The 26664-nt window shown below is 50.2% G+C and overlaps 1 protein-coding gene across 4 annotated transcripts in view; it reads right to left on the reverse strand.

Moving 5' to 3' along the window:
- The window catches only part of SENP3 (SUMO specific peptidase 3), a 134678-nt gene that overhangs the window by 65310 nt on the left and 42704 nt on the right, over positions 1 to 26664 (reverse strand). For all 4 annotated transcript variants that reach the window (XM_078670511.1, XM_078670513.1, XM_078670514.1 and 1 more), the window contains exons 5-6: positions 23318 to 23465; positions 23167 to 23214 (exon numbers count right to left, since the gene is read on the reverse strand). In XM_078670511.1, coding sequence (XP_078526637.1) covers positions 23167 to 23214; positions 23318 to 23465 — 196 coding nt within the window. The remainder of the gene's footprint in view (positions 1 to 23166; positions 23215 to 23317; positions 23466 to 26664) is intronic.

Genomic DNA, 26664 nt, shown 5'->3' on the forward strand with positions numbered 1-26664 from the left:
CAGTGAGGGATTTGAAAGTAAGGCAGCCAATTTTAAAGGCTGCCCTGGAGGAAATAGGAAGCCAGTGGAGTTTAGCAAGAAAGGGTTTGGCTGATTGCCATTTCGGAATCCCGCAGGCTAGTCTCGCCGCTTGGTTCTGGACGATCTGGAGTCTAGCGAGAAGGCCTGTAGGCAGCCCATGATAAAGGGAGTTGGAGAAATCCAAACGGGAGAGGACAAGGGCCATGATGACTAAAACCAGGGCTTCGGGCGTCAGAAGGTACGCCACCTTTCTGATCCTGCGCAGCTGGTACATGCAGGTGGAGACCACCGACCCTATTTGGGGTTTGAGAGATAATTCGGAGTCAATGATGACCCCGAGACTCTTTACTGAAGCCACGGGGGAAGGAGGAGCACCGAGGTCTCCCGGCCAGAAATGCGGGCCCCAGTGAATAGAGCTCTTGCCGGGAAGAAGGAGTTCCGTCTTCCCGGGATTGAGTTTGAGCTGGTTCTGGCTCATCCACTGGAGGATATGAGTCATGGCCGCCTGGAAATTAGAGACAGCAGAAGAAGAGTCAAGAGGAAAGATGAGTTGCAGGTCGTCAGCGTAATTGAATACGGTGACGTCCCACTGCCTCAGAGAAAAGAGAAGAGGTTGAAGATATAGATTAAAGAGAAGAGGGGATAAGGAAGAGCCCTGGGGGACCCCGCAGAGTGAACACTCCCTGGAAGACCTGAAAGTACCCAGGCTAAGAGTTTGAGACCTCCCGGACAGGAAGGATTTGACCCACGTCAACGCCAGGCCCTGGATGCCGGCCTGTTCGACACGGTGGAGTAAGATGTTATGATCCACCGTGTCGAAGGCGGTAGTCACCCTGCAGCAGCAGGCACCAACCAAGCATCGCGGTCTGCTGTAAGTCTCTCCTCCGGATCAAGACTGCCCAGCACGACGAGAACCGGCTTCCCTGGCACCTCTGACCTCAACCTGCATCATCAGCCCAGCTGTGATCCGTGGGTGTGACAAGACCTCGAGGGACCGGCCATCTTTGAAGACTGCACGACGCTTGTCCAGCACGACCACCGAGTGACCCTCGACTGAGTGCTTTGGGGTAAGAGAAGCCCCGACCCTGAGCAGCTCCAGCACCGAAGTTCAGCCCCCTTGCATCCACAAGATCTGCGTGGGGCCCTTCTGCTCTTTGCTGCTCACCGCGTTGTCCAGGTCACTTACCCGTTGGCTAGTGGCCCTCTTACGACGCTTCACGACGACAACCACCGCTGGTCTGGTTGCTCCAGACTAGCCCTTGCTTCCCTCCAAAAGAGGAGCACCCTGGACCCTCCTGGTCCACTCCAGACTCCATTTTAAGTCCACCGCGTGGGCTTGCATTTGCCAAGACTTGTTGCCCCAATCCTGGGTCCAGCGACGTCGACAGCAGATACCTTCGTGGGACAGCTCGCACCTCCATCCTGGTCTCCGACAACGCCTCCTGGTCCGAGAGACTGCAGAGCCCAGCAGCGCCCACTCACCTGGTCGAGGTGACTTCGTCCGGTGCCATCCTGGTGCCCACCTAAATCACTGGCTAGTGATTCAGAACTTAGTCCCCTCTGCTTACAGGTCTTCTTCCCTGATCCAGGCTTGGATCACCACGAACTTCTTCCCTGGCCGCCTGCCAGCAACTTCTTTCTTCAGGCTCCTGGTTCTTCAACGAGGGTTTCCGACGCAACTTGAACCCTATGCAGCCGCAGCCCCTGGGCTAGGTAAACTGAGTACTCCGGTGCTCCAGCATAGTCCAACACCTTAAGTGTTCGGATCCACTCTTGTTTTCGACCCACCTAGTCGGGTTCACCCGAGAACAGTAACTTTGTGATTGCTAGTATCCATAGGCTTGTTCCCGCATTACGCGTGAGAGTTCCCACTCTGCACACGGCGTCCCTAGGCCTCCTGCTTCTAATCCAAGGGTTCAGCATTGTAGGCCTAGCGTTTCTACAGTCTAGAAAAGTATTACTTACCTGCTAGTAACTTCGCATTCCACTTCTTGTGTATATGGTTTTTCGTGCCCCTCGGGCATTTGTGTAAATTGTGCGACTAAGTATTTTCGTAAGAGTTTTGTTGTGTGCTTAGCTCCCTGTCTCATAAAGAGCCAGGGTAGTCCTGTTATAAATAAATATACTTTATTTTTGATAACTTGTGTGGTGTCCTTTCACTTGGTGTTCAATGGGTAATGTGATGGTAAAACAGCTGGCTTAACACGCCCTCTAGAGTTTAGCCTTAGACTGCTCGTATCCATGCTACTAGGATAGCTGGTCTATAAGGTTGACTTACAACCAATCATCAATAAGGGTTGTTTGGACTGATACATAGTGATCACTAGAATAGTGAGCACTGCATATCAGGCCAACTTCTCACACACAGTCTCCTCGATTTGGGGATATCGGGAGAAGCCCTGGCCTGGTTCAGGTCCTTTTTAAGTGATCGTACGTTCCAGGTCTTTGAAGGCACTTCGGTCTCCTCTAGCAAGCCACTGGGTTGTGGGGTGCCGCAAGGCTCTTCATTGAGCCCTACGCTTTTTAATGCATACATGCGCCCGCTGGCTGGGATTGTGCGTCCGCATGGCATCAACATCATTACCTATGCGGACGACATCCAGCTAGTGGTCTCCCTTGTGCAAGAAGGCAACTCACCCCTGCAGTCCAATTTAACAACTTGCCTGGAACAGGTCAAGAGCTGGATGACGATGTCCTGCTTGAAGCTCAATGATGACAAACTGAGCTCATGCTCCTGGGCCCTTCAGCTCCTTCTACTTTGGAGCGGTTATGGCCTCTGAGCATGGGCACAGGTCCCACCCCCAGAGACAATATCAAAAGCCTGGGGGGTGTGGATGGATAAATCGTTGACCTTCGACATGCAGGCAACTAAAGTTTCAGCGACCTGTTTTGGCCTATTGAGGATGATTAAAAGAATTCTTCCACTTCTTCCCTTCGAGGCCAGACAGATAGTAATACAGGGCTTAATCCAATCTCGCCTCGATTTCAACAATGCTCTGTACCTGGGGGCACCGGAGTACACCCTACAAAAACTGCAGCGCACCCAGAACTGTGCAGCTCGCACTTTGCTGGGAACTTCCCGTAGAACCTCAATAAAATCTGGCCTAAGAGCGTTGCACTGTTGCCCATTAGAGAGAGAGTCAAGTTCAAGGCTATGTGTATTGCCCATCAGGCTAACTGGAAATCTGGACCAGAAATTAACCATCCTCTGGTATTACCCTACCAACCCACTAAAGCCCTTCGCTCTTCACATGCCTTCTGAGCTCAAGTTCCCAGGATCCGTAGAGTGAGGGCTGGAGGCCGATCCTTTGCTTCTAAACTCCTAAACTATGGAACACTCTACCCCTCCATCTTAGAGCGGACCCCAATCTGTTGAGCTTCCGCAAACAGCTCAAGACTTTCTTGTTTAATTAGTGGGACTCTTTTTTACCATGCTCTTTCTTTCTGAATGCACGGTGGTAGTTTTAGCACCTGGACGCCTCAGGGCAGCTGTTAGCGCTTAATAAAACTGTTTTTCATTTCATTTCATTTCATTTCATTCATTCCATTTCATTTAATTTCAGTGTTGCTGGTACCGGGTGAAATACTTGACCCCTTTGCATTGTGAGAAGGTCCTTTTCTGCCTTGAATTTGATCATATTAGGTTGGTTATGACCGTGCCACTTTTGGAGCTTAATCTTGCTCCTAGGAATATTTCTTCCTGTTTGGATTTTTGTGAGGATTTATTGTGGTTTATGGAGAAACCCAATCCATGTAGCATTGCGATCTCCTGTTGAATGTGTGTGTAACATATTTGTTTCAAATGTGCCTTCATCAACCAGTTGTCTAGATGGGGATAAACGTGGATTTCCCTCCTTCTTAGGGGTGCTGCTAAGCCCTTTGTGAAAACTTTTTGTGCAGATTTTATTCCACAGGGCAAGACCTTGAATTGGTAGCGAGTGTCCTCGTGGATGAACCAGAGGTATCTTTTGTGTGCTTGATTCATGGGGATGTGCAGTTAGGAGTCTTACGTCTATTGCTGACATGTAGTCCTTTTTTGTAATTGTGGGATTCCTTCTTGCAGTGTTGCCATTTTGAAATGCTGCGTGCAATGAATTTGTTTATGAATCTGAGATTGAAGATCAGTCTTAATGTGAGATTTTGCTTTGGTACCAAAAAATAAGGTGAGTAGTTTCCTTTGTTGTGCTCCTTTGTTGGTACTTTTTTTTTTGCAGAGTTTTATATAGCGCGAACTAGACCCGAACCGAATCAGGTATCAGAGCGCTTTACATAGCACCAGTTACGTTACATGAGGACACAATTTCATTTTTTTAGGCACGGGGAGATTAAGTGATTTGCCCAGAATCACAGGAGGTTTTTGGCGTCGTTACAGAGACTCAAACCCAGATCCCCAGGTCCTAGGTAGAGCGCCTTAGCCGTTAGGCCAACCCCTCTCAACCAAAGCTTGCTTTTCTAGGAGTTCCTTTATTTCCTACTTCAATTTAAGAGTTCTGTTCTTTGGAATCTTTTCTTCTTTGGTGGAGGTTGCTTTGTTATTTCTATACAATAGCCGTGGCGTACCACATTTTAAAGCCAATTGTCTGTAGTTATATGTTCCCATTGTTGTGGGTTGCGCTAGTCTGCCTCCCACTGGTATTTTGTGGGGGGTCTTCTCTTGTGGGAAAGTCACTTGGAGTTTGCTCCTGCCCCTCTTGAGGGTTTTACCCTGGCTCTTCCTCTGTCACGTAAGGACTGATTAGGTAGCTGCTGCAAAGCTTGGTTTCCGGACTGGTATCCGTTGCATTGCGCTTGCTGTTGCCATGTTGAGAAGACTCTTCCACCCGCCCCCCTCCTGTGTGTCTTCTGAAGTTAAATCCTTCCCTTTTTGAAGGTCCCCTATATTGCAGGGCTCCCATAACTTAGGCTGTTTCATTGTCTTTTTAGGGCTCGGCCTACGTCACCACGAAGTGGGGCGGAGCTCCGAGCTCCTATTGTTAAAGAAAAAAAAAAAAAAAGTTTCTTTAGGGCTCAGGCCAGAAACATTCCTTAGTGCGCGAGTTTTTTTTATGGCATCTGCATAGTGATTAGTCTTCGCTGTGCTGTCTTTTTAGTAGCCTTGACGCGATAGGCTATATGTAATTTTCGTCCGCCATTGTTGGCATTTTCTGTGTGGTTACGCGCACGGCATTCCATTAATTTTAATTAGGAGCTGTCAGGGTGCTCCTCCAAATGCAATCCAGATGGTGGGAGCGCGTTCACCATTCAGCATTGCATTGCATTGCATGTATCAGGCGTGCGTTCGTCTGCAGCGTGTAATGTCTTTTTGTTAGGCGCGCCCAGGCCCGTGCACGGCACACTCACCCACACCCCAACTCTGTTACATTTTAGTAATGCGCATTAACGTTTCACTGTTGAAGCAGAGACATGCTGCTTTACTGCAGGGATACTAAAGTACAGGGTACGGTAACGGAAGCAGCTCTGAATAAAGCCAACTTAATACCCAATGTAATATCGGTCAAGTGGAAGTAGATACTGGTTGGGGGATGTGAAAAAGCTGTTGTGCTGAAATAAGTAATAATAAAAGCGTGCAGCGGGTAAACAGCAAGTTATTTAAAATTCTTTTGATGCTGAAACTTTAGTTTGTTCCGGAGGCGCTCAGTGGGAAGGTTAACCGATGACATGATGGCAATTAGCAAAGCTACTTTTCGAGGTGGCAATGTGTGTATTTCTAAATTAGGTGCTCCAGGCACCGGACGTAGGGAAATTGTTTGTGCTGAAGTTTGCAAAAGGCAGAGGGCGAGTCACTGAAACCCATAGGAAAACGTCATCGACTGCCCATTCACGGCAATGATTGTTGCGTGAAGGCAACGTGGAGGATAATGTTAATGACGTTTTGCAGGGATTGACAGTTCAAACTTCTTGAAACCCTTTCTCCCCTGTCCCACGGTGTGAACCCCGACGTTCCCCTCAACAGTAGTCACTTACTGCGTGTCACGGCTCGCGGCGTTGCCGCGGCCGGCCATCCCGCAGCCGGCCATCCCGCATCACACACGGGAGGCCGGGATACTCACTTCCGGCGGAAGTAGAGTACCCGGTCTAGCCACTGGGGAAACCAGGCACAGAAGCACTTCCGGGTGAAAACGCATAAACTGCGCGTTTCCCGCCGGCTGAGTGCTTCGGATTCCGGATTCCAGCTGAAGCTCACGTTCCTGAGACCTGCATGCCCGGAGAAGAGCCGGGCTGGATTGCTACATTGTTTCCGCGGCTTTCACGGGAGCCGCGCTGAAGTGATACTTTGTATCAGCGGCATTGACAGAAAGCCGCGCTGGAGTGAGCCGCGCTGAAGTGATACTTTGTATCAGCGGCATTGACAGAAAGCCGCGCTGGAGTGAGCCGCGCTGCTTTGCAACTCTGTTTCAACGTCTAGGAGGCAAGCCGCGCTGAAGCGCCTCCTTGTCCTAGACAGCGCCATACAGGAACGCTTGTGTCCTACTTCACCTGGGGGTTCCAGGAAAAGCCTTGTTATTTTGTTTTCAAGTCCCTTGGTGCGCAGGAGCGCCCTAAGGGTATTAATTGGTTCTAAGATTGTGAATTGGGGTTTTACTTTGTTATCCCATCGCGCAGGAGCGCTATCAGGGAATAACTCCGTCTACAAATCCTTTCACCTTTCCAGGGATACCACAAGCTGGGTGGTTGTTTCCCGTTTCCAGCAACCCGCGCAGGAGCGCTTTCATTTTGTTTTAGCTTGGGTGAATGCGCAGGAGCGCTTTCTTTAGTTTGTACTTGGCGATAACGCGCAGGAGCGCCTTCCTCGCTATTTCGCAACCGGAGCTGCATTCATCGGGAGCTCTTCGTTTCGGAAGCCTTGGTAAGTCCTCAAGGGGTACCTGTTCCTGTGTGTGTACGTGGGGTGGTTCCTTTCGGGTCTGCTTCCCTTTCTGATCTTTCTTATTCTGGTTTCCAGTGTCTCCGGGACGCCCCACCAGCTCCACGCCATCCTTCACCCTACACCCTGGCTCCCATCCCTGCGTCCATCTCATCCCTGCTGGGTGTTGTCGTCCACGAGGGTTAGGTGGGTACAGGGACGGGTGCTCTTGTCGTCTCTGCGGAATCGCGCCACAAGCAAAGGTGAGTCTTGTGGGGCAAACCCGACAGAATCCGAAGCCCACGTAATACATTCCGCCCAGACGACATGAGTGAGGAAGTCACCCTGCAAGATATCGCAGTCATGCTGGCTGCCATGCAAACAGAGAACCTCGCCCTCCGCCAGGACATAACGACCCTACAGGGTCAAATGGCAGCCGGGGTCTCTAGTCCTTGGGGTTCTACTCCCAGCCCCAGAGCCAGACAAGACGGCCTGTTGAGACAACCCACGTTCACCTTTGGGGGGCCTTCCACCACCACCAACCAAGACACAGCCATCCAGGTCGTCACTCCCCATCCGGTGCAGTTGGCTCCACCTGAACGGTTCTACGGAGATAGCACTAAGTACGGGATATTCATCCATCAATGCCAACTACATTTCATGGCTAGAATTGCGGCCTTTCCCGATGATGCTTCCAAGGTCGCCTACATACTATCTTACATGGGCGGGGATGCGGCTCAGTGGTCCATCTCTTTGGTAGAGAACGACGATCCCATGCTTAACCACCTGCCTACGTTTAAGGAAACTATGCGGCGTATGTTCGCTCGCCATACCTTCGTGCAGGCTGCAGACAACGAGTTGCTCGGCCTCAAGCAAGGCAACCAGGACTTGCTCCATTACATCACCACGTTCAACCGGCTGGTCATCGAAGCCCACTGGCCAGAGGACAAGAAGGTATCCGTGTTCTATCGGGGGTTACGGGATGACCTGAAGGATCTCATCTCGCAGTATCCCGATCCGCCCGAAGCCATAGGCCCTTTCATAGACATGGTGGTGAAAATGAACTTCCGACTACAGGAACGAAAAACGGACAGAGGAAAAGGGAACGAAAACCGACCCTTGCCCATCGGTGACAAGGGCGCCGAGAAAGCCAAAGAAGCACCTACTCCCCAGGGAGAAGCGTCCGAACCCATGCAGATCGGCGGCATCAGAGGACCCCTGACCAGTCAAGAACGGGAAAAGAGGAGGAAGCAAAACCAGTGCCTGTATTGCGGCAAAAGCGGCCATTTCGTACGGGAATGCCCTGCTAAGCCCTCAAGACCACGAGACAGAAGGCCGTTTGTGTTGCCCATCAGCAAGGGAGGCAAGACGGGAAACGAGGAAACCCAGTAGACACAGGGATCCGTCTTCTGGGTTCTTCGTCATGCACATCTGCAATCCCTGTGGTATACGACGGTAGTCAACATGTCGGCATGGACGTGTCCTTACGGAATCAGGCGGGCAGAACCTGGGTGGTGACCGCCATGTTGGATTCTGGGGCGACAGGCTGCTTCATCGATACTGCGTTTTCCCGCGCATTGGGCATCAACACTGTGACGAAGGCCCAACCTGAACCCGTCAAGGCCGTTGACGGAACGGACCTTACTTCCGGCCCCATCCGACACCGAACCGAAAGCTTGACCATGGTCTTCTCAAACACCCACACCGAGTCCATATGTTTCGACGTCATAGACGCCCCTCAGTTCAAGGTGATCCTGGGTTTGCCTTGGTTGGTGAAGCACAATCCCCGCATCGATTGGGTTACCAGAACCGTCCGTCTAGAATCAGAGCACTGCACCAGCACCTGTTACACAGATATCGACCTGATAGGTTCTCGGGTCATACAGGCACACTCGTTACCTGTGGTTGGGATGGGAACGGTTTCCCAAGGGACCATACCGAAGGAATACCAGGACCTAGCGGGGGTATTCGATAAGAAGGGAGCCAACACGTTGCCACCCCATCGATCCTTTGACTGTCGCATAGACCTGATTCCCGGCTCCACGTTGCCATGCAGCAGGATCTACTCGCTCACAGAAAAAGAGAACATCCACCTCCGCTCCTATCTGGACGAATACCTGGACAACGGTTTCATACGACACTCCAGATCTCCGGTTTCCTCTCCTCTTTTCTTCGTGTCGAAGAAGGAAGGGGATCTAAGGACCTGCATCGACTTTCGTGCGATGAATACCATCACGATTAAAAACCGGTACCCGCTACCGTTGATAACCAACCTCTTGGACCAGGTCAAAAACGCCACCATATACACCAAACTAGACCTTCGGGGGGCGTACCATCTTGTCAGGGTCCGGAAGGGCGACGAATGGAAGACCGCTTTCCGAACGAAGTTCGGCCTGTTCGAATACCAGGTCATGCCGTTCGGACTCAGCAACGCCCCCGCCGCATTCCAGTTTTTCATTGATGAGGTGTTGAGGGACTTCATCGACGTCTTTTGTATCGTCTACATCGACGACATCCTGATCTATTCGCAAACCAATGAAGAGCACGTCCATCATGTTCGTTCAGTCCTACAGCAGCTGGAGAAACACCGTCTGTACGTGAAGTTAGAAAAAAGCCTGTTCCACGTCACCTCAGTTGAGTTCCTGGGGCACATCATCACACCGGCAGGCATCCAAATGGACAACAAAAAAGTGGAGGCCATCCTGTCTTGGCCTACCCCAGAGACGGTGAAGGGCGTCCAACGATTCCTCGGCTTTTCCAACTATTATCGTCGTTTTATCACAGGCTTCTCCGAGATGGTGGCTCCCATTACGCGCTTGCTGCGCAAGGGAGTACGCTTTGATTGGGACCAAAAAGCTGACAATGCCTTCCAGGAATTGAAGAGACGGTTTACCGTGGCCCCGGTTCTGGTGCACCCTGACACCGAGCAGCCTTTCATCGTAGAGGCTGATGCTTCTAAGGACGCCATAGGCGGTGTGCTCTCACAACGGGACTGCGAGACGGGCCGACTGCATCCCGTGGCCTTTTACTCCAAGAAACTCCAACCCGCCGAGCGCAACTACACCGTGTCTGATCGGGAGCTACTAGCCATCAAGACCGCCTTCGAGGAATGGCGACACTTCCTGAAGGACTCGAAACATAAGGTGACCATCTATACAGACCACAGAAACTTGCAGTTTCTACGATCAGCACGTGCCCTCACAGCCCGACAGCTCCGATGGACCTTATTCTTCAACGAGTATGACTTCTTGATTACATTCCGGCCCGGGAAAGACAACGCCAAAGCAGATGCACTATCACGGCTGGCTGAAACGGAAGAAAACGCTGAAGACCATGAGCCTGGCCTGATCCTACCGGACAAACATTTCCAAGGCATCATCGCTCCTGTTCGTTCCGATCCCGTTGTCTCGGAAGGGGACGAAGAAGGAGGGACAAGAAACCAAACGCATCTAACCGGGGTACCCGAACAAACAAAAGCCCTATACATGTGTCACAATCATGTACTCTCCGGCCATCCTGGTTACCACAAGACGCTCGACCTTGTGCGGAGGCAGTATTGGTGGCCAACGATGGTGACGGATACAAAGGCACACGTGACGAACTGCGCCGTCTGCCTGCTTGGCAAGAACAGATCCGAACCATCGGTTGGTCGGTTGCAGCCCATTCCTGTGCCTCCTTCTCCCTGGCATACCATCTCCATGGATTTCGTGGTTGAGCTCCCACTCACCAAAACAGGGCACACCACGGTTCTCACCATCGTGGACCACCTCACCAAGATGGCGCATTTCGTTCCCTTGACGAAGCTTCCCACGGCGGCCGAGCTGGCCTTGATATTCGTACAAGAGGTGGTTCGTCTCCATGGCATTCCATCCGTGGTCATAACGGATAGGGGATCGCAGTTTGTGTCCCGCTTTTGGAAGGAGACATGCAGGATACTCGAGATGGACGTACGTCTCTCCTCAGCTTACCACCCTCAGACCGACGGCCAGGCCGAAAGGACAAACCACACCATGGAACAGTACCTCCGTTGTCTGCTGCTGTCAGTCGAGAAGGAATGGTCCGAAGTGCTATGGATGGCAGAGTATGCGTACAACAACAGCAAGCATTCGGCCATCGGCATGTCCCCTTTCTTCTGCCTCCATGGACGCCATCCCCGCACGTCGGCATGGGAAGAGCCTCAGGACTGCCCCCTGCCCTCCGTACGTTCTTACCATGAGACACTGTGCGACCTGTGGCAAAAGGCACGGTTCGAGTTGGCAAAAGCGAAAGACACCTACAAGGAGCGAGCAGATGCTCATCGGCAACGTGAACCCGCGTATCGCGAAGGCGATAACGTATGGCTTTCTATTCGGCACCTGAATGTGCATGGGCCCAAAAAACTGTTACCACGTTATGTGGGCCCCTTTCCTGTGGAGAAAGTAATCAACCCTGTGGCCATGAAGCTGTCCCTGCCTTCCCACATGAAAATCCATCCGGTCTTCCACGTCTCCCTGCTGCGGGCAGTTCAGTCTGGCGGTTCTCTTCCGTCACCCCCTTCTCCGGTGGTGGTGGAGGGCCATGATGAATACGAAGTCAGGGCTATCTTGGGGTCCCGTCGTACCGGGGGCAAGCTGTTCTACCTTGTGGACTGGAAGGGGTACGGTCCCGATGAACGATCCTGGGAGCCCTTATCCCATGTGCGCCATGCTCCCGTTCTGGTCCGTGCTTTTCACCTACGTCATCCCCTGTGTCCTCGCCCTGTCTCTCTTTTCTGACTTCGGGGGTGGCTTTGGAGGGGTTCTGTTCTGGGGGTGGGTACTGTCACGGCTCGCGGCGTTGCCGCGGCCGGCCATCCCGCATCACACACGGGAGGCCGGGATACTCACTTCCGGCGGAAGTCGAGTACCCGGTCTAGCCACTGGGGAAACCAGGCACAGAAGCACTTCCGGGTGAAAACGCATAAACTGCGCGTTTCCCGCCGGCTGAGTGCTTCGGATTCCGGATTCCAGCTGAAGCTCACGTTCCTGAGACCTGCATGCCCGGAGAAGAGCCGGGCTGGATTGCTACATTGTTTCCGCGGCTTTCACGGGAGCCGCGCTGAAGTGATACTTTGTATCAGCGGCATTGACAGAAAGCCGCGCTGGAGTGAGCCGCGCTGAAGTGATACTTTGTATCAGCGGCATTGACAGAAAGCCGCGCTGGAGTGAGCCGCGCTGCTTTGCAACTCTGTTTCAACGTCTAGGAGGCAAGCCGCGCTGAAGCGCCTCCTTGTCCTAGACAGCGCCATACAGGAACGCTTGTGTCCTACTTCACCTGGGGGTTCCAGGAAAAGCCTTGTTATTTTGTTTTCAAGTCCCTTGGTGCGCAGGAGCGCCCTAAGGGTATTAATTGGTTCTAAGATTGTGAATTGGGGTTTTACTTTGTTATCCCATCGCGCAGGAGCGCTATCAGGGAATAACTCCGTCTACAAATCCTTTCACCTTTCCAGGGATACCACAAGCTGGGTGGTTGTTTCCCGTTTCCAGCAACCCGCGCAGGAGCGCTTTCATTTTGTTTTAGCTTGGGTGAATGCGCAGGAGCGCTTTCTTTAGTTTGTACTTGGCGATAACGCGCAGGAGCGCCTTCCTCGCTATTTCGCAACCGGAGCTGCATTCATCGGGAGCTCTTCGTTTCGGAAGCCTTGGTAAGTCCTCAAGGGGTACCTGTTCCTGTGTGTGTACGTGGGGTGGTTCCTTTCGGGTCTGCTTCCCTTTCTGATCTTTCTTATTCTGGTTTCCAGTGTCTCCGGGACGCCCCACCAGCTCCACGCCATCCTTCACCCTACACCCTGGCTCCCATCCCTGCGTCCATCTCATCCCTGCTGGGTGTTGTCGTCCACGAGGGTTAGGTGGGTACAGGGACGGGTGCTCTTGTCGTCTCTGCGGAATCACGCCACAGGCAAAGGTGAGTCTTGTGGGGCAAACCCGACACTGCGGCACCGGCAAAGAGTGTAAAGGTAACGCGGGTCTTGTCAGTCAAGCCTGACTAACTACACGGTCGTCCAGCGGCCACGGGGGTGAGCAGCACAGGGTAACTGTGGTAACGGGGTAATGGCCCCACTGGCACACATGTCATGGCCCCGCCCCGGGTGTTTAATCGGTAGAGTCAGTGAGTGTGGTCGACAGCCTGGCGTGCGGCACCGCGGTCGGGCCGGGAATTAATTAATTAATGGAGCTAGGCTGGCGGGCGGCTGAGGCCGCAAAGGTAACATTGTAGCACTGCCGCCAGCACGCTCAGTGACTCACTTGGCCGGAGCTGGGGAGAATGAGAATTTAACTATTTATGAGCCACACTGCCAGAGCTGCTTGAGGCAAGTCTGGTACAGCAGAGGCAGCATGCTAGCACCAGTGCGGTAGCCTGGCTGTTTCAGTGGCATTTAAAATGCGTGACAAAGCATTTCAGTGCGATGATGCAGAACACCGCACCGAAATGCGTTAGTGTCACACGTGATGTGTGATACTTGGCAGGACTGTGCGATGCCAAGTCAACGGCAGATTGTGCGCTACACAAATGGCAAATCAAAAAATACATAAGAGCAGAGCGCGAGGGCACCAGCTTTTCATGCAAGGTGTCGGGTGGAGGCGGAGTTTTCACTGTACTTATCATCTGCACAGCTGTATCACTCACTGTAATGCGTTTATAGCGTTTTCTATGTAAAGTGCCCATCCGCGATATAGGAAGCTGTCCCGATAGGCTTCGACTAGTAATTGTTTTTAAGATTGTAAATTGATGTTTTTGTTTAGTTTTCTGTCTTCTCCTGCGTAAAGCGCTCAAAAGTCACCCTTTGCTCCACGTAGCGCTGCGCTGAAGAGGGTAGCACAGTATAACGCGTGCCAGGCGCTGTGATGCCAAGTCAACGGCAGATTGTGCGCTACACAAATGGCAATGCAAAAAATACATAAGAGCAGAGCGCGAGGGCACCAGCTTTTAATGCAAGGTGTCGGGTGGAGGCGGAGTTTTCACTGTACTTATCTGCACAGCTGTATCACTCACTGTAATGCGTTTATAGTGCAGAGTGACAGTGAGTGCAGTGTAACAGTGAGTGCAGTGTGACAGTGAGCGCAGAGCGACAGTGAGCGACAGTGAGCGACCGTGAGCGACAGTGAGTCACACACCACAGCCATCAGTGCACGCATCAATTGTTAACGCATCCACAATTAACTATTGTAGCAATCGCAGTATGGTACACTTTACTTTTAAACATATTCATCTAAAGCACAGCATGCAACAATTGGTAAAATTACAATCCAACCCACATAATTCCACTACACACCACATGCACACACTCCATAACACATGGCGAAAAGACATTGCCATTTACAATGCCATTAGCTCAAACTCAAATAAATCCGAGCCCGATTGCATTTCTAATGCTTGTTATTTGCTGTTGGGACTCGTCTACTTCATGTCCAGATAGGATGTCTCCTGTGAAGGGCTTAGGATTATGGATGTTTGTCCTTCCTGTTTGAAGCCTGAGATTCTGAGCCAGGCGTGCCTTCTTAGTGTTGTACCTGTGCACATGTGCCTGCTGGCTGTATCGTTTGTTATCTAGATCTGATTTAAGGCAGGCGTTTGCTATGTTTCTATCCCTCTTGTATGATCGATTTTGCTCTTTTATCCTTCTCGGGCAGTTTGTTAATTATTTCCTCAATGTCTTCCTATTGTTGACGGCCATAACTTAACGAAGGTATTCAAGTTCACAATGCGCCATTACGTTGCTGCCTCCCTTTCCATCTTCCTCCCCTCCATGTCCATTCCCTTACATCTTTGTCCTCCTTCTTGCTGTTGTAACAACGATGGAGTCAGCCAACGTGTTCCTTTAAATGTATTCAGGGTCCTTTATGAGGATTTGTATTTCTTTTCTGCCCTTTGTGTTACTCACTTTGCTGAGGCAAGCTCCATGAAAGCCTCCTTGTCCTGATCAAGAATGCTTGGTAGCGTAGGAATGAATATGCTACTTACCAGTATGCATCTGTTCTTGGCATGTAGGGCTGCTGACATTCATATCTATAGCATAGATCGCCGCCTAGTGTTGGGTCCGGATGATTGCACATTGTTGTCCTGGAAGAGTCTTCGAAGTATCACGAGATCGGTGGCTCCTCCCCTGGACTACAGTGCGCATGGGCATCGACTCCATCCCCAGATTGTTTTTAGCCATTGTGGCGAAGATGGAGTGTAACAGTGTGAGCGATGTCCATGCTAAGAGTAAGTGTAAAATCTGCAGCCGCTACAGGCGCCGGGGAGGAGGGTGGGCGATATGAATGTCAGCAGCCCTACATGCCAAGAACAGATGCATACTGGTAAGTAGCATATTCAGTTCGAGGAATGTGGGCTGCTGAATTCATAGCTAAAAAACGGTGATGGATCAAGCCCTGATCTGTTGACTGGGTAGGAGTGTTCTGATTAACTCAGATACTCTGTCCATCACCACCCCCTTTTTGTAATTATTTTGGCCACCATGAGTGTGGAAGGGTATGCTCAGACATGAGTCCCTTGCTCATTGCACCATCAGGATTCAAGCAAGCCGGGCCGAAGACGGCTGTAATGCCAGAAACCGGTCCCCGGAAGCTTGTTTCCTTTCCAGTGAAGAATTGGCTTGGTAGTTTGGTCTGCCCTGTTCCCATGATGCACTGGGCCAGGGACAGACTAATTTGCATATAGCCAGGTTCTGAACTGGGATGGTGCAGTGAGCTAAAAAACGGTGATGGATCAAGCCCTGATCTGTTGACTGGGTAGGAGTGTTCTGATTAACTCAGATACTCTGTCCATCACCACCCCCTTTTTGTAATGAATTCATATCTATAGCATAGAATATATAGCAGTCCCTCCATTAGCGGCGGCCGCCTGTGCCAGCTGCAGACGTTTGAAAAAGTGTTTTTAGAACAGCCTGCCCTACAGCTGCTTGGAGTGCACATCTACACAGTAGTGTTTGGTAAATGTGTGTGGGGTAGACCATGTGGCTGCTCTACAAATGTCTTCTAAAGGGATATTTCCAAGGAAAGCCATGGAGGCCCCCAACTTGCGGGTGGAGTGGGCTCTTGGGGGGGATCGTTAAAGTGCGCTTAGCCTTTTGATAGCAAATCTGAATACACTTAATGATCCACCTGGCTATACCTGCCTTGGAAATGGGGTTGCCCTTGTGTTGTGCGGAAAAGGCAACAAAGTTGTTTTGTCTTCCTAAAATCTTTGGTCCTATCAATGTAGTACATCAAAGCCCTTTTGACGTCAAGAGTGTGGAGCATTCTTTCTGCCACTGTCTCAGGATTTTGGAAGAACACAGGCAGTTCAATAGTTTGATTGACATGGAACTGTGAAACCACCTTTGGAAGAAATTTAGGGTTAGTGCGCAGCACCACCTGGTTGGAGTGAATTTGTATGAATGGCTCCTGTACAGTGAGCGCCTGGAGCTCACTAACACGTCGCAGTGACGTAATGGCTATCAGGAAAGCCACTTTCCATGTTAAGAACTGAATTTCGCAAGAATGCAGAGGCTCAAAAGGTGGACCCATCAGTCGGGTGAGGACCACATTAAGATTCGATTCAGGAGCAGGTGGTGTCCTGGGAGGAATGACTCGTTTGAGCCCCTCCAGAAAAGCTTTAATGGCAGGCACTCTGAAAAGGGAGAGATGCTGCCTGTTTTGGAGATAAGCCGCTATGGCGGATAAATGTATCCGAATGTAAGCATAGGCTAGATTGCATTTGTAAAGATGTAAGAGATAACAAATGATGTCGTGCGTGGACGCGTCAAGAGGGTCAATGTTGTGGTCTACGCAATAAATGACAAACCGCTTCCATTTTGCTGCGTAGCATGCTCTGTTGGTGGGCTTTCTTGCTTCCCGTATGATATCCATGCAGTCAGGAGGCAAGTTGAGGCAGCCTAACTCTAAGACTTCAGGAGCCAGATCGCCAGGTTGAGCTGTTGCGGATCTGGGTGCTGAATGTCGCCATGGCTCTGCGTCAAAAGTCTGGGTGCGAGGCGCAGCCTTTGATGCGGTTCCACGGAAAGGTCTAGAAACGTGGTGTACCATGGTTGGCGGGCCCACGTTGGAGCAACCAGGATGAACGTCATCAAGTGTTGGTTTAGCTTTCGTGCCACCAGCGGTATTAGAGGTGCTGGGGGTAAAGCGTACGCAAATTTGCCTGACCAATTCATCCATATCGCATTGCCCTGCGACTGTGGGTGCGGGAACCTGGCGGCAAAGCTTTGGCATTTGGCGTTTTCCCTTGTGGCGAACAGGTCTATCTCTGGATGACCCCACTGCTGGAAGTACGGGTGGAGTACTGATGGATGTATCTCCCACTCGTGCATTTGGTGGCTGTACCTGCTGAGCAGATCCGCCATCTGATTGTCTTTGCCTGGGAGGTGTTCCGCCATGAGGAAGATGTTCCTCTGAATGGCCCACTTCCACATGCTCTGAGCTAGATGAGACAACTGTGGAGAGTGTGTACCTCCTTGCTTCTGAATGTAGTACATGGCTGTCATGTTGTCCGTCCGGATCAACACTACTGTTGCACAGATGTACTTTGAAAGCCTTCATTGCCATGAAGATTGCCATCAGCTCTAGGTGGTTGATGTGCATCTTCCTTTGCTGCGTTGTCCATAGCCCCTGCACGGTGTAGTGGAGCACATGAGCTCCCCAACCCTGGAGAGATGCGTCCGTCGTTAGGATGATTTGTGGGACAGGCTCCTGGAACTGACGGCCCTTGCAAAGGTTGTGTGGATTCCACCAATGCAGAGAGTCATATGCACGACCGGTCACCAACACTAGGTCTTTTAACTGTCCGTGAGCCTGATTCCACTGACGTGCTAAGCACTCTTGGGGCGGACGCATATGTAGTCTCGCGTGCGGGACTATGAAGATGCAGGAGGCCATCATGCCTATCAACTGCATGAACACTCGTGCCGGAAGAGAGTGTTGCGGTCTGAATTTCTGGATTAGCAATTGAATGCTGTTGATCCTCACAGAATTTGGCTGCGCTGTGGCCGCCAGAGTATCTATGGTCGCGCCCAGATACTGCCGCACACGGGCTGGCTGAAGGTGTGACTTTGGATAATTTAGTGAGAATCCCAGATCGTGAAGGTGAATGGTGTGGGACACGTTGGCAGCGCACTGCTGGGCCGACTTTGCTTGGACAAGCCAGTCGTCCAGGTAAGGGTAGACGTGAACGTTTTGTCTCCTGAGGTGCGCAGCCACTGTTGCCAGGCACTTCGTGAACACCCTGGGCGCTGGGTCACTCCGAAAGGGAGGACTTTGAATTGGTAATGCTGATTCTGAATGGTGAATCTGAGGTATTTTCTGTGTGACGGATGTAGTGGAATGTGAAAATATGCATCTTTTAGATCTAATGTTGCGAGGAAGTCCCCTTGATTGAGCAACGGAAGAACCTGCTGCAGCGTGAGCATATGAAAGTGTTCCGAGATAATGTATTGGTTTAGGGGCCTGAGGTCCAGTATGGGTCGGAGGGACACGTCTTTTTTCGGGATTAAGAAGTACAGGGAGTACACTCCCGTGCCTCTTTGTTCCACTGGTACGAGCTCGATTGCCCCTTTTTTGCAGCATGACGAGTACCTCTTGCTGCAATAAGTGCAAATGCTCTGTGGACATAGGACGGTGTTTTGGGGGTATGTTGGGTGGAGTGGATATTAACTCCAGACAATAACCGTACTGGATAAGCTTTCTGACCCACCTGTCTGTGGTGATGGATTTCCAGACTGGCAGGAACAGTTGGAGTCTCCCCCCGACCGACGTTGTATGGTCGGGGGGCAGTGACAAGGCGTCACTGTTTGTTGGCTGCGGAGGCTCGGGAGTTGTTTCCATGACCTCTGTCCTTGGCACTGTTTCTGCGATAGCCACCTCTACTTTGTTTGTTGTATGAGGTTTGTGCACCACTTTTTGTGTACTGCGTTTGCTGGGACATCTGGCCTCTGGAAACACCTCTATTGCTTGAGCGACGAAAAGTACTACCCCTGAACTGCTGGGACTGGAGAGCCCCCATAGACTTTGCAGTCTCTGTGTCTTTTTTTGATCATTTCCAGAGTGGTGTCCACCTCAGGTCCAAATAAGTGATCAGGGTTTACTTGCTGATTTAGGATGGTGGTTTGTATCTGCGGCTTGAACCCGGAGATTCTGAGCCAGGCTTGACGCCGCAACATCACACTTGTGTTAATGGCCCTGGCCGCGGTGTCTGCTGCGTCCAGTGCACATTTAATAGAAGCATTTGCGATGGGTTTCCCTTCTTGAATGAGCATCTCCGCTGCCTCCTTATATTCATCTGGCAAGTGTTGTAACAGGGTTTCAAGTGTATCATAATGTGTCCTGTCATATCTAGCCAAGAGTTCCTGCGTGTTAGAAATGCGCCAGATATTGGCCGCTTGGGCCGCCACCCTCTTGCCCGATGCTTCTAGCATCTTAGATTCCTTGTCAGTGGGAGGAGCATCACCAGTAGTCTGTGAATTTGCCCTCTTCCGGGCATTAGAAACAACTAGAGAGTCCAACGGCAACTGGCCCTTGATGTAGGTAGGGTCGCCAGGCGCCGGCTTGTACTTTTTTTCAATTCTGGGGTTGATAACCCTGGCACGTGTGGGTTCTTTAAAAATGTCTGCAGCATGTTTTAAGACACCCTTCAACATAGGCAGAGTTTTTACTGTTTTTTCAGAGGTGGAAAAGGTGTCAAACAGAAAGTCCACTTCAATAGGGTCAGCGTGGAGCTGGACGTCACGATTCTTGGCTGCCCTTTCAATAAGCGCATTAAATGCTGCAGAATCCTCAGTAGGGGAGGTTTTGACAGCATACACTTGAGTGTCTGGGGCAGTTTGTGGATCCCCTGGGTCTGCAGCATCTGCCCATGTGTCATGCTGATCTTCAGGATCAGTGTCGGCAGGGTAGTTGTATTCCTCATAGTCCCCTTCCCCAGCCTCCACATCCGAGTAAGTGGGCGAGATTGGAGCAGTGTCCTGAGCATGTGGATTAATCAGTTCAACAAGAACTGGGGAATCTGTGGAATCCTTTTTCTTCTTCAAAGGAATTGTATAGGACTCCATAGGCTGTGCTGGTGTGATCTTTCGCTTGTAAATGGAAAGCTTCCCGGTGTTGGCTTCGATAAAATGTTCCGACTGCTCCTCGAGTAGGGGTTGTCGATGCTTTGTGCCTACAACTGCAGGGGTAGGCTTCGGCCCGGTAGACACCGGCATGGACGCCTCGACGACCTTCTTTGGCGCGAACGCCTTGGGCGCCACTTTCGGCGGCACCGTGAATTGAATCGGCGCCGTCGACTTCTGCGGTTGGCTTCGGGGTGGAAGCATCCTTCGGATCGACCGCGGAAGGCCTGTCCTTAATGCGCTGCAACGAGTCCGACACTTGCTTCGTGAAGGATGCGGACGGTTTCGTCGACTCAACAGGTGCCCTCGAGCCACTACCATGTGTGGAGTCGAGGGAAGCAGTAGTTTTGGTCATGTCGGGCCGACGTGCAGGATCGACAGCCTTTGGAGCTCCGAGTCCTTTAACTGTGTCGACGGCCTTTGGCGCCGACGGCTTCGGGTCGGCGGCCTTGGCAAGCGCTTTCGGTGCCCCAGTCTTCGGCTCGACGCCCTTGAGCGACTTCACCGAGTCAACAACTTTCTTTGGCTTCGCCAGCACCGACAGGTCCGAAGATGTGGAGCCGACCAAGGCGACAGGCGCCTTCTGTGTCGACGGCGCCTCTATCACTTTCGGTTTTGTCGAGACCAAAGCTTTCACTTTCGGTTTCGATTTGACCAATGGCGGCTCCGTAGAAGTGTCTGTCGAGACCGAAGCTTTCTCTTTCGGTTTCGATTTGACTAATGGCGGCTCCGTAGAAGTGTCCGTAGCCGGGCCCGGAGGAGAGACCGTGGATCTAGGTGCATGATCTTGGGTAAGGCCATGTGGCGATCCCTCGACCTGAGCCTTAGTTATTGTTCGAACGGGGCATAGCTCTTCGCCTGAGCTATCTTCCGTGGCCCCATAGGCCTCATTGTCGTCTCCTACCTCGTCGATGACTTCTTCTGTATCGAGCATTTCGACGTCTGCGTCGTAGTTGGAGTCGATCTCTGCCGCTGGATTTGAAATCGGCTCTCGATCTTCCTGCTAATCTGCCTCTTCTCCCTCAGTATCGAAAATGTTCACCGGGTCAGGTGCCGTCTGCTGGGCCTCCTGGCGCACCACGCGCCGAAGTCTAATAGTCTTCTTGGATCGAAAACAAGCCATACAGTTGGCTTCATCGTGATCCGGCGACAGGCACTTGTTGCACACCGGGTGGACGTCGATATGGGGATACTTCGAGTTGCACACTGGGCACCTCTTGAACGGGCGCCGCTCCATGATGTGTCGTCGAATAAGGCCTGTTGCGTTGACCGGGCCTCGAGCACCGAAGAGCCACGCGACTCCTCAGGATGTCCGACTCGGGAACTGAGCCGGAACCGAACGCAATACAATACCGACGATATAGGAAGGGCCTTTGGGCCGAAAAGAAAAGTTTCTATTGAATTCGAACTTGAGTGATTAAATATGCATCCGAACCCAATGGCAGAAAAAAAACAATCTGGGGATGGAGTCGATGCCCATGCGCACTGTAGTCCAGGGGAGGAGCCACCTATCTCGTGATACTTCGAAGACTCTTCCAGGACAACAATGTGCAATCATCCAGACCCAACACTAGGCGGCGATCTATGCTATAGATATGAATTCAGCAGTCCACATGCCTCGAACGGTATTGTCTACCGTTCGTGGATGGTGTAAATGTTTTTAGGAGAAAACATGTATCCTGTCTCCTCCTCTAAGAGGACCCTGAAATTATCAGCTGCTCTTGATGAGGCTGCTGTAAAAGGTTATGTCTGGTGGAGAAGCGTTCGAGGGATAGCTACAGATCTCTTCTACAGGGCTCTCCGTGTCAAAGTCATTCCACTCTTCCTAAAAGGTTCCTGTAGCTACCTCTTCTTCTGGAACGATGAGTTCTTCCTCTACTTAATCTTCAGGAGGTTCGGATACTGCCAGAGCTTTGAGGATATTATCTTCTTCCTCTTGGGTACTGGAGACTTTAGAAGGAATTTGGTATTCTTTAGTGCCTCAAACTCCTCATGTTGAAGTGCCACCATTTCTGCCTCCAGGCATCTTTTTTCTCCACCGAGGGCCGTTGAAGCGTCCGAAGCAGAGGAGATCTTTGGTGTGGTGAATGCTGCCACCGAAGGTATGGTCTTATCCTTCAATACAGCTTGTTGCCACACGTCTCGGTTGATTTCTAGGTTTTCCCCGCATTGGTATCCCTGGCATGGGATCCGTGGGGTTCTTTCAGCGGCAGTTGACCCTCGGTCATAGTCTTCGATGCCTGGGCTGCCTTTTGCGCCGTCTTTTTGAGGACTGTGGTATCTGAGGGGTGAGCGGTCTTTGTTGCCATCTCTGCTTTTTTTTCAATGTCCTTAGGGATCTTATTGGTGTCCGATTTTCAGTTTGTTGTTTCTGCAGAACCCCCCTGTTAGTCTTCATCACTTTAGAGGTCCAAGTCCTTCAGCGATACCTGTGGTTACTGGCTGCCGAACATAGCTGCATGGTGCTCTTCCCTCAGCATCCATCGGGCCTTGAGAGTTTTTGACAAAAATACAGCACAGGCCTCGCAGTCCTGATCCTTATGATCTTTAGGCTGGCAGAGGTTACAGATGATATGTGGAACGCATTGTGCAAAATTGTGGTGGCAATTAGGGCAAAACTTGAAAGGGGTACTCTACATGGCCCCTATCTTGCCTCGTTTCGGTCCATCTGCTTGGTTGGTGCTCCGACGGGGTCCCACGTAGTGGAAGGTGGCCAGAGGTCTCGCTTCTACTGTGCCTTGCTAATCGATGTAGAATGTTTTTTTAAGCTAAAATTTAAAACATTTTCTAGGATTTCATACAAGAAAAAAATCTGGAGTCCTATTCCTTGCTTCCACACCCAACAGAGGAAAAAGAATATGAAGATAGCTACCACGCACAGGAACTTCTGGGGCGCCGCCTGACGTCACACAAGGGATGGACCTAGCACAAAACAGTGATCAACAACGCCCGGAAAACCCAGCCACTATATTGCGAAATAACGCACAGCATGTGAATCCACAAAAGGATTCATGCTGCAAAACCAAAGCTAAGCCAATGCTAGGAGACACTGAATATCTCTGAAAAGTTAAGCAGCAGTCTAGTCTTAATTATATACCACAATTTCTGGATGGGATAGGACAACACGTTTTTTTCCCTTTTGACAATTTAAAAGCGTTCAGTTCAGTCTAAACATAAATCTCACCTTGTCAGGAACACTGTCCATCACTAGGTCTCCATACATATTCATAACCTGGGAAAGGGATACAGATCTTGGTTAGTGCCAGCAATAACAAAATCATATACAGGCAATGAAGAATTAGAGCGCTTGCATGAATATGTAGGCGATTTTATACCTGGTCGTTGAGCCAGTTCTGTCCGTAAAGTGTGCCTAGATCATCCATGGTCAGCACATGGCGATTGTAATTGACTCTGAAGCCTCGAACCATAGCATTGCCTGGCACGCGCTGGTAGGACTGAATAAGATGGTACACTAAGCTCTTCCTACAAAAAAGGACAGGACAGAAAATAAAATGCCAGCACACCACATTTTGGACCACAAGTGTAACAATCACAAACTCATCAGTGGGTCAGGTAAACAAGGAGGTTGCCTTTCAGCCCAGTAGCAACCTACAAATACCACAGAATCAGAAATCCATCATTCAGGGACTGGGAAGCGCAACAACAATCTGCCTCTTTCCACCCTCCCCTTAGTGCCTGCAAAAATCTCTAGGAACTGAGAAAGTAACACAGGTTTGGGGTTATCACCAATAATTCATTCATTCATTTCACTCCCTAGACAATCTGCTTATCATCATTCATCACTAAACTTTCCCTCCACTCCCCTCCCCCGCCCTTAACCTGTCCTGCTGTTATACAACTAAGCTACAATTTTGACTCATAAGTTAGAGATCAAGGTTTAACCCTTCCACAGAAAGCAATGCATCTGCATCACCAATTTTGCAGATATTTGTATAGGTGCCAGCACATTGTAAGTGCAACTCAATACAGCACCAGAGCAGTACAATCCCCCATATCACTTCTGTCCACAGTTTATCTTGCTAGCACCATCAGTAGCATTTGGATTCCAGATATATAGTTAATCAGAAGCATCGCAAGGCCTGGGAAGCAGGTTTCAGTATCACAAAAAGATTAGTAAGTTACCACAATGTGAACTGGATCACCTCAGAGAGCCCAATATCCACCGATTTCCAAAATCTTGTCCCTGGAGTTTTCGCAAAAGAGAGGAGGACTAAGATCAGCCCTGCACTGTTCACCAAGTCTCCTCTGCAGCCAAGATACCCAAAGAAACATGTGCACGCTACTTTTGATAGTATCCAAGTTTTTGCAAGCATAGTTTACTGTTGAAGCAGGCCTTTGTACTTTGCCCTGTACAGGTGCTGCATTTGCGGCATCACACTACTTTGTGCCATCTATATGTAACAACCACCAGTCCCCTAAGGATTAATGTAATTATTTAGGTTCCATTTGAATTGAGTTTACTGTTCTTCAAAATGTAAGAAATGTTTACATGACCCTGTCCAAGTCTCAATCAGGTGCTGGCGGTTTCTCAAAAAAATCCAGGCTGGGTCAATACAGATTCCTTTTGCACCTCCTTCGCAAACTCCTTGCCTGACAATTGGCAGTTCTGACACTCGAGAAAGGAATCGCAAAATTGACAGATGCTAGCGATATTCATGCTCCTCTTTGGAGTCAGAGCTCCAAGGAGCAACAATGCTTCAAAAGGGTTCTCTGAGGATTTAAAGTCAGCCAAATTAGAACTGTGTTGTGCTAAACGCAATTGCTGGAAAAACTACTCCGCCAATTTACCCAACACTTGTCAAACAATGCAAAAGGCTAATTATTCAAGACAAATCAGCCTTTTTCTCAAACAAAATTACTAAGTCAGCTAATAGGTCCAAGGAAATCTTCAAAATTGCATCCTAACTGTCCAAACCTGATTGAGTGACTCCTACAATCACACCTTGTCATACTTTGAGAGGCTCTTTCTTTATTGTTAAGATTACCAACACCAAAGCCAGTATCATCTAGTCCTTCACCTTCGGCTACATCTACAACATACTAACTCAGCCATAATGTCTGATCTGCATGCCACTAGCAAAGCAGGTCTTACGGACCTCTTGAGTAAAGTGAAATCTGGCTCTTCAAATGATCCCTGCCCTCCTGAGGACCTAAACATTGTTTTTCTCACTTCCCCAATCTCGCCCTATCCCTTCTCAACAAGTCCTTGAGCGGGTGTTGGGACCCTACCACCTTTAAGGAGGCGATAGTTGTCCCTTTACGGAATAAAATCGGCAGCGATCCATCCATCTATCTTAAGCAATAACAGTCATATCTCTTTGCTTCCCCACCTGGCAAAGGTACTCGAGGGTCATGTAGCTGACTGCCTGTGGTCTTTCGTGGGGGAAAACAACTTTGACACCCCACCAAGCAGGCTTATGGCCGGCCCATTTCACGGAGACTATTATTCTCAGTAGTGGACGATCTACGCGAGTCAGCCGACAGGGACACCACCCAGGCTCTGTTGCTTCTTGACCTTTCGGCTGCTTTGAACGATGTCGACCACGATATCCTGATTGACTGTGTTGAGGCTGCAGGCCTCCAGCGCTCTGGGCGGGACTGCATTCTTTTTTTGGGGAAGACTGGTCCCAGGCGGTTAGGCTTTTTGCCTTCTGCTTCCCTAAGATTAGGTTGACCTGTGGTGTTCCTCAAGGATCTGCTTTGTCCAGGCCCCCCCCGCACCCCTCCCCCTGTAACCTATATATCCATCCATTGGTCCGATCCCTGAACCAAATGAAGGTAAAGGTTAACAATTCTGCAGATTTGCAATTGGTTTTCACTATAACTCCCCGGAATGCAAATTCTCTTTTAAAAATACAATGCTATTCATCCGCTACTGGATGAAGGACGACAAACTTAAATTGAACTCAGACAGGACGGAGATGGTCATCACTAGAAACAAACATGACCAGTGGAGGTCTACACTTTGGCCTGTCACCATGGGTTCCCTCCCTTTGCTCAAGAATTCAGTTAAGAGCCTCGGAGTACTGATCAATGCTAAATTGTGTATTAAACCTAAATTAGGGACTGTAATATCTTGCTTTCTACAGTTTTGAAAATTTGGAAAGATCAGTAAATTCCTTTTCCTCGAGGCTCTCCCTCAGACTATCATAGCTCTAGTCACCTCAATGTTGGGAAGGCCCAAGTAGAAGGAGTTAGCATAGTGTAAGTGTCTGACTGGAAGACTCCAACTGGTTCAAAATCAGGCAGCCAGATTATTGTACCAACAACCTTGGATCAGTCATATCTACCCTCCCCCTGCTGAGGAAATTACACTAGTTAGTCATAAAACAACGCTCCATTTTTAAGGCTGGCTGCCTCATCTTTAAATCTCTACAGACTGGTACTCCTGGTCTTATCTCTGCTCGCATACAAAAATACATCTCCTCTCGCAATTTGCTTTCTAAGTACTTGAATGTTTTCACCATTGCTACTTAAAAAAAACCAAAAAAAACACTCTGTGGCTCCAGATTCTAAGGACTTGACCCCCCGCATATGCAACGCCCTTCTACCTGAAATCAGGTCTTCCCCGCAATCACCCGTTACTCTATGTTCAGAAAACTTCCACAGATCTGGCTTTTCAGGCTAGCATGTGTGTATGATCAGTTGTGTGCTTTGTTTC

This window comes from Lissotriton helveticus, chromosome 12, assembly GCF_964261635.1.
Source record: "Lissotriton helveticus chromosome 12, aLisHel1.1, whole genome shotgun sequence".
In the NCBI taxonomy this organism is placed as follows: domain Eukaryota; kingdom Metazoa; phylum Chordata; class Amphibia; order Caudata; family Salamandridae; genus Lissotriton; species Lissotriton helveticus.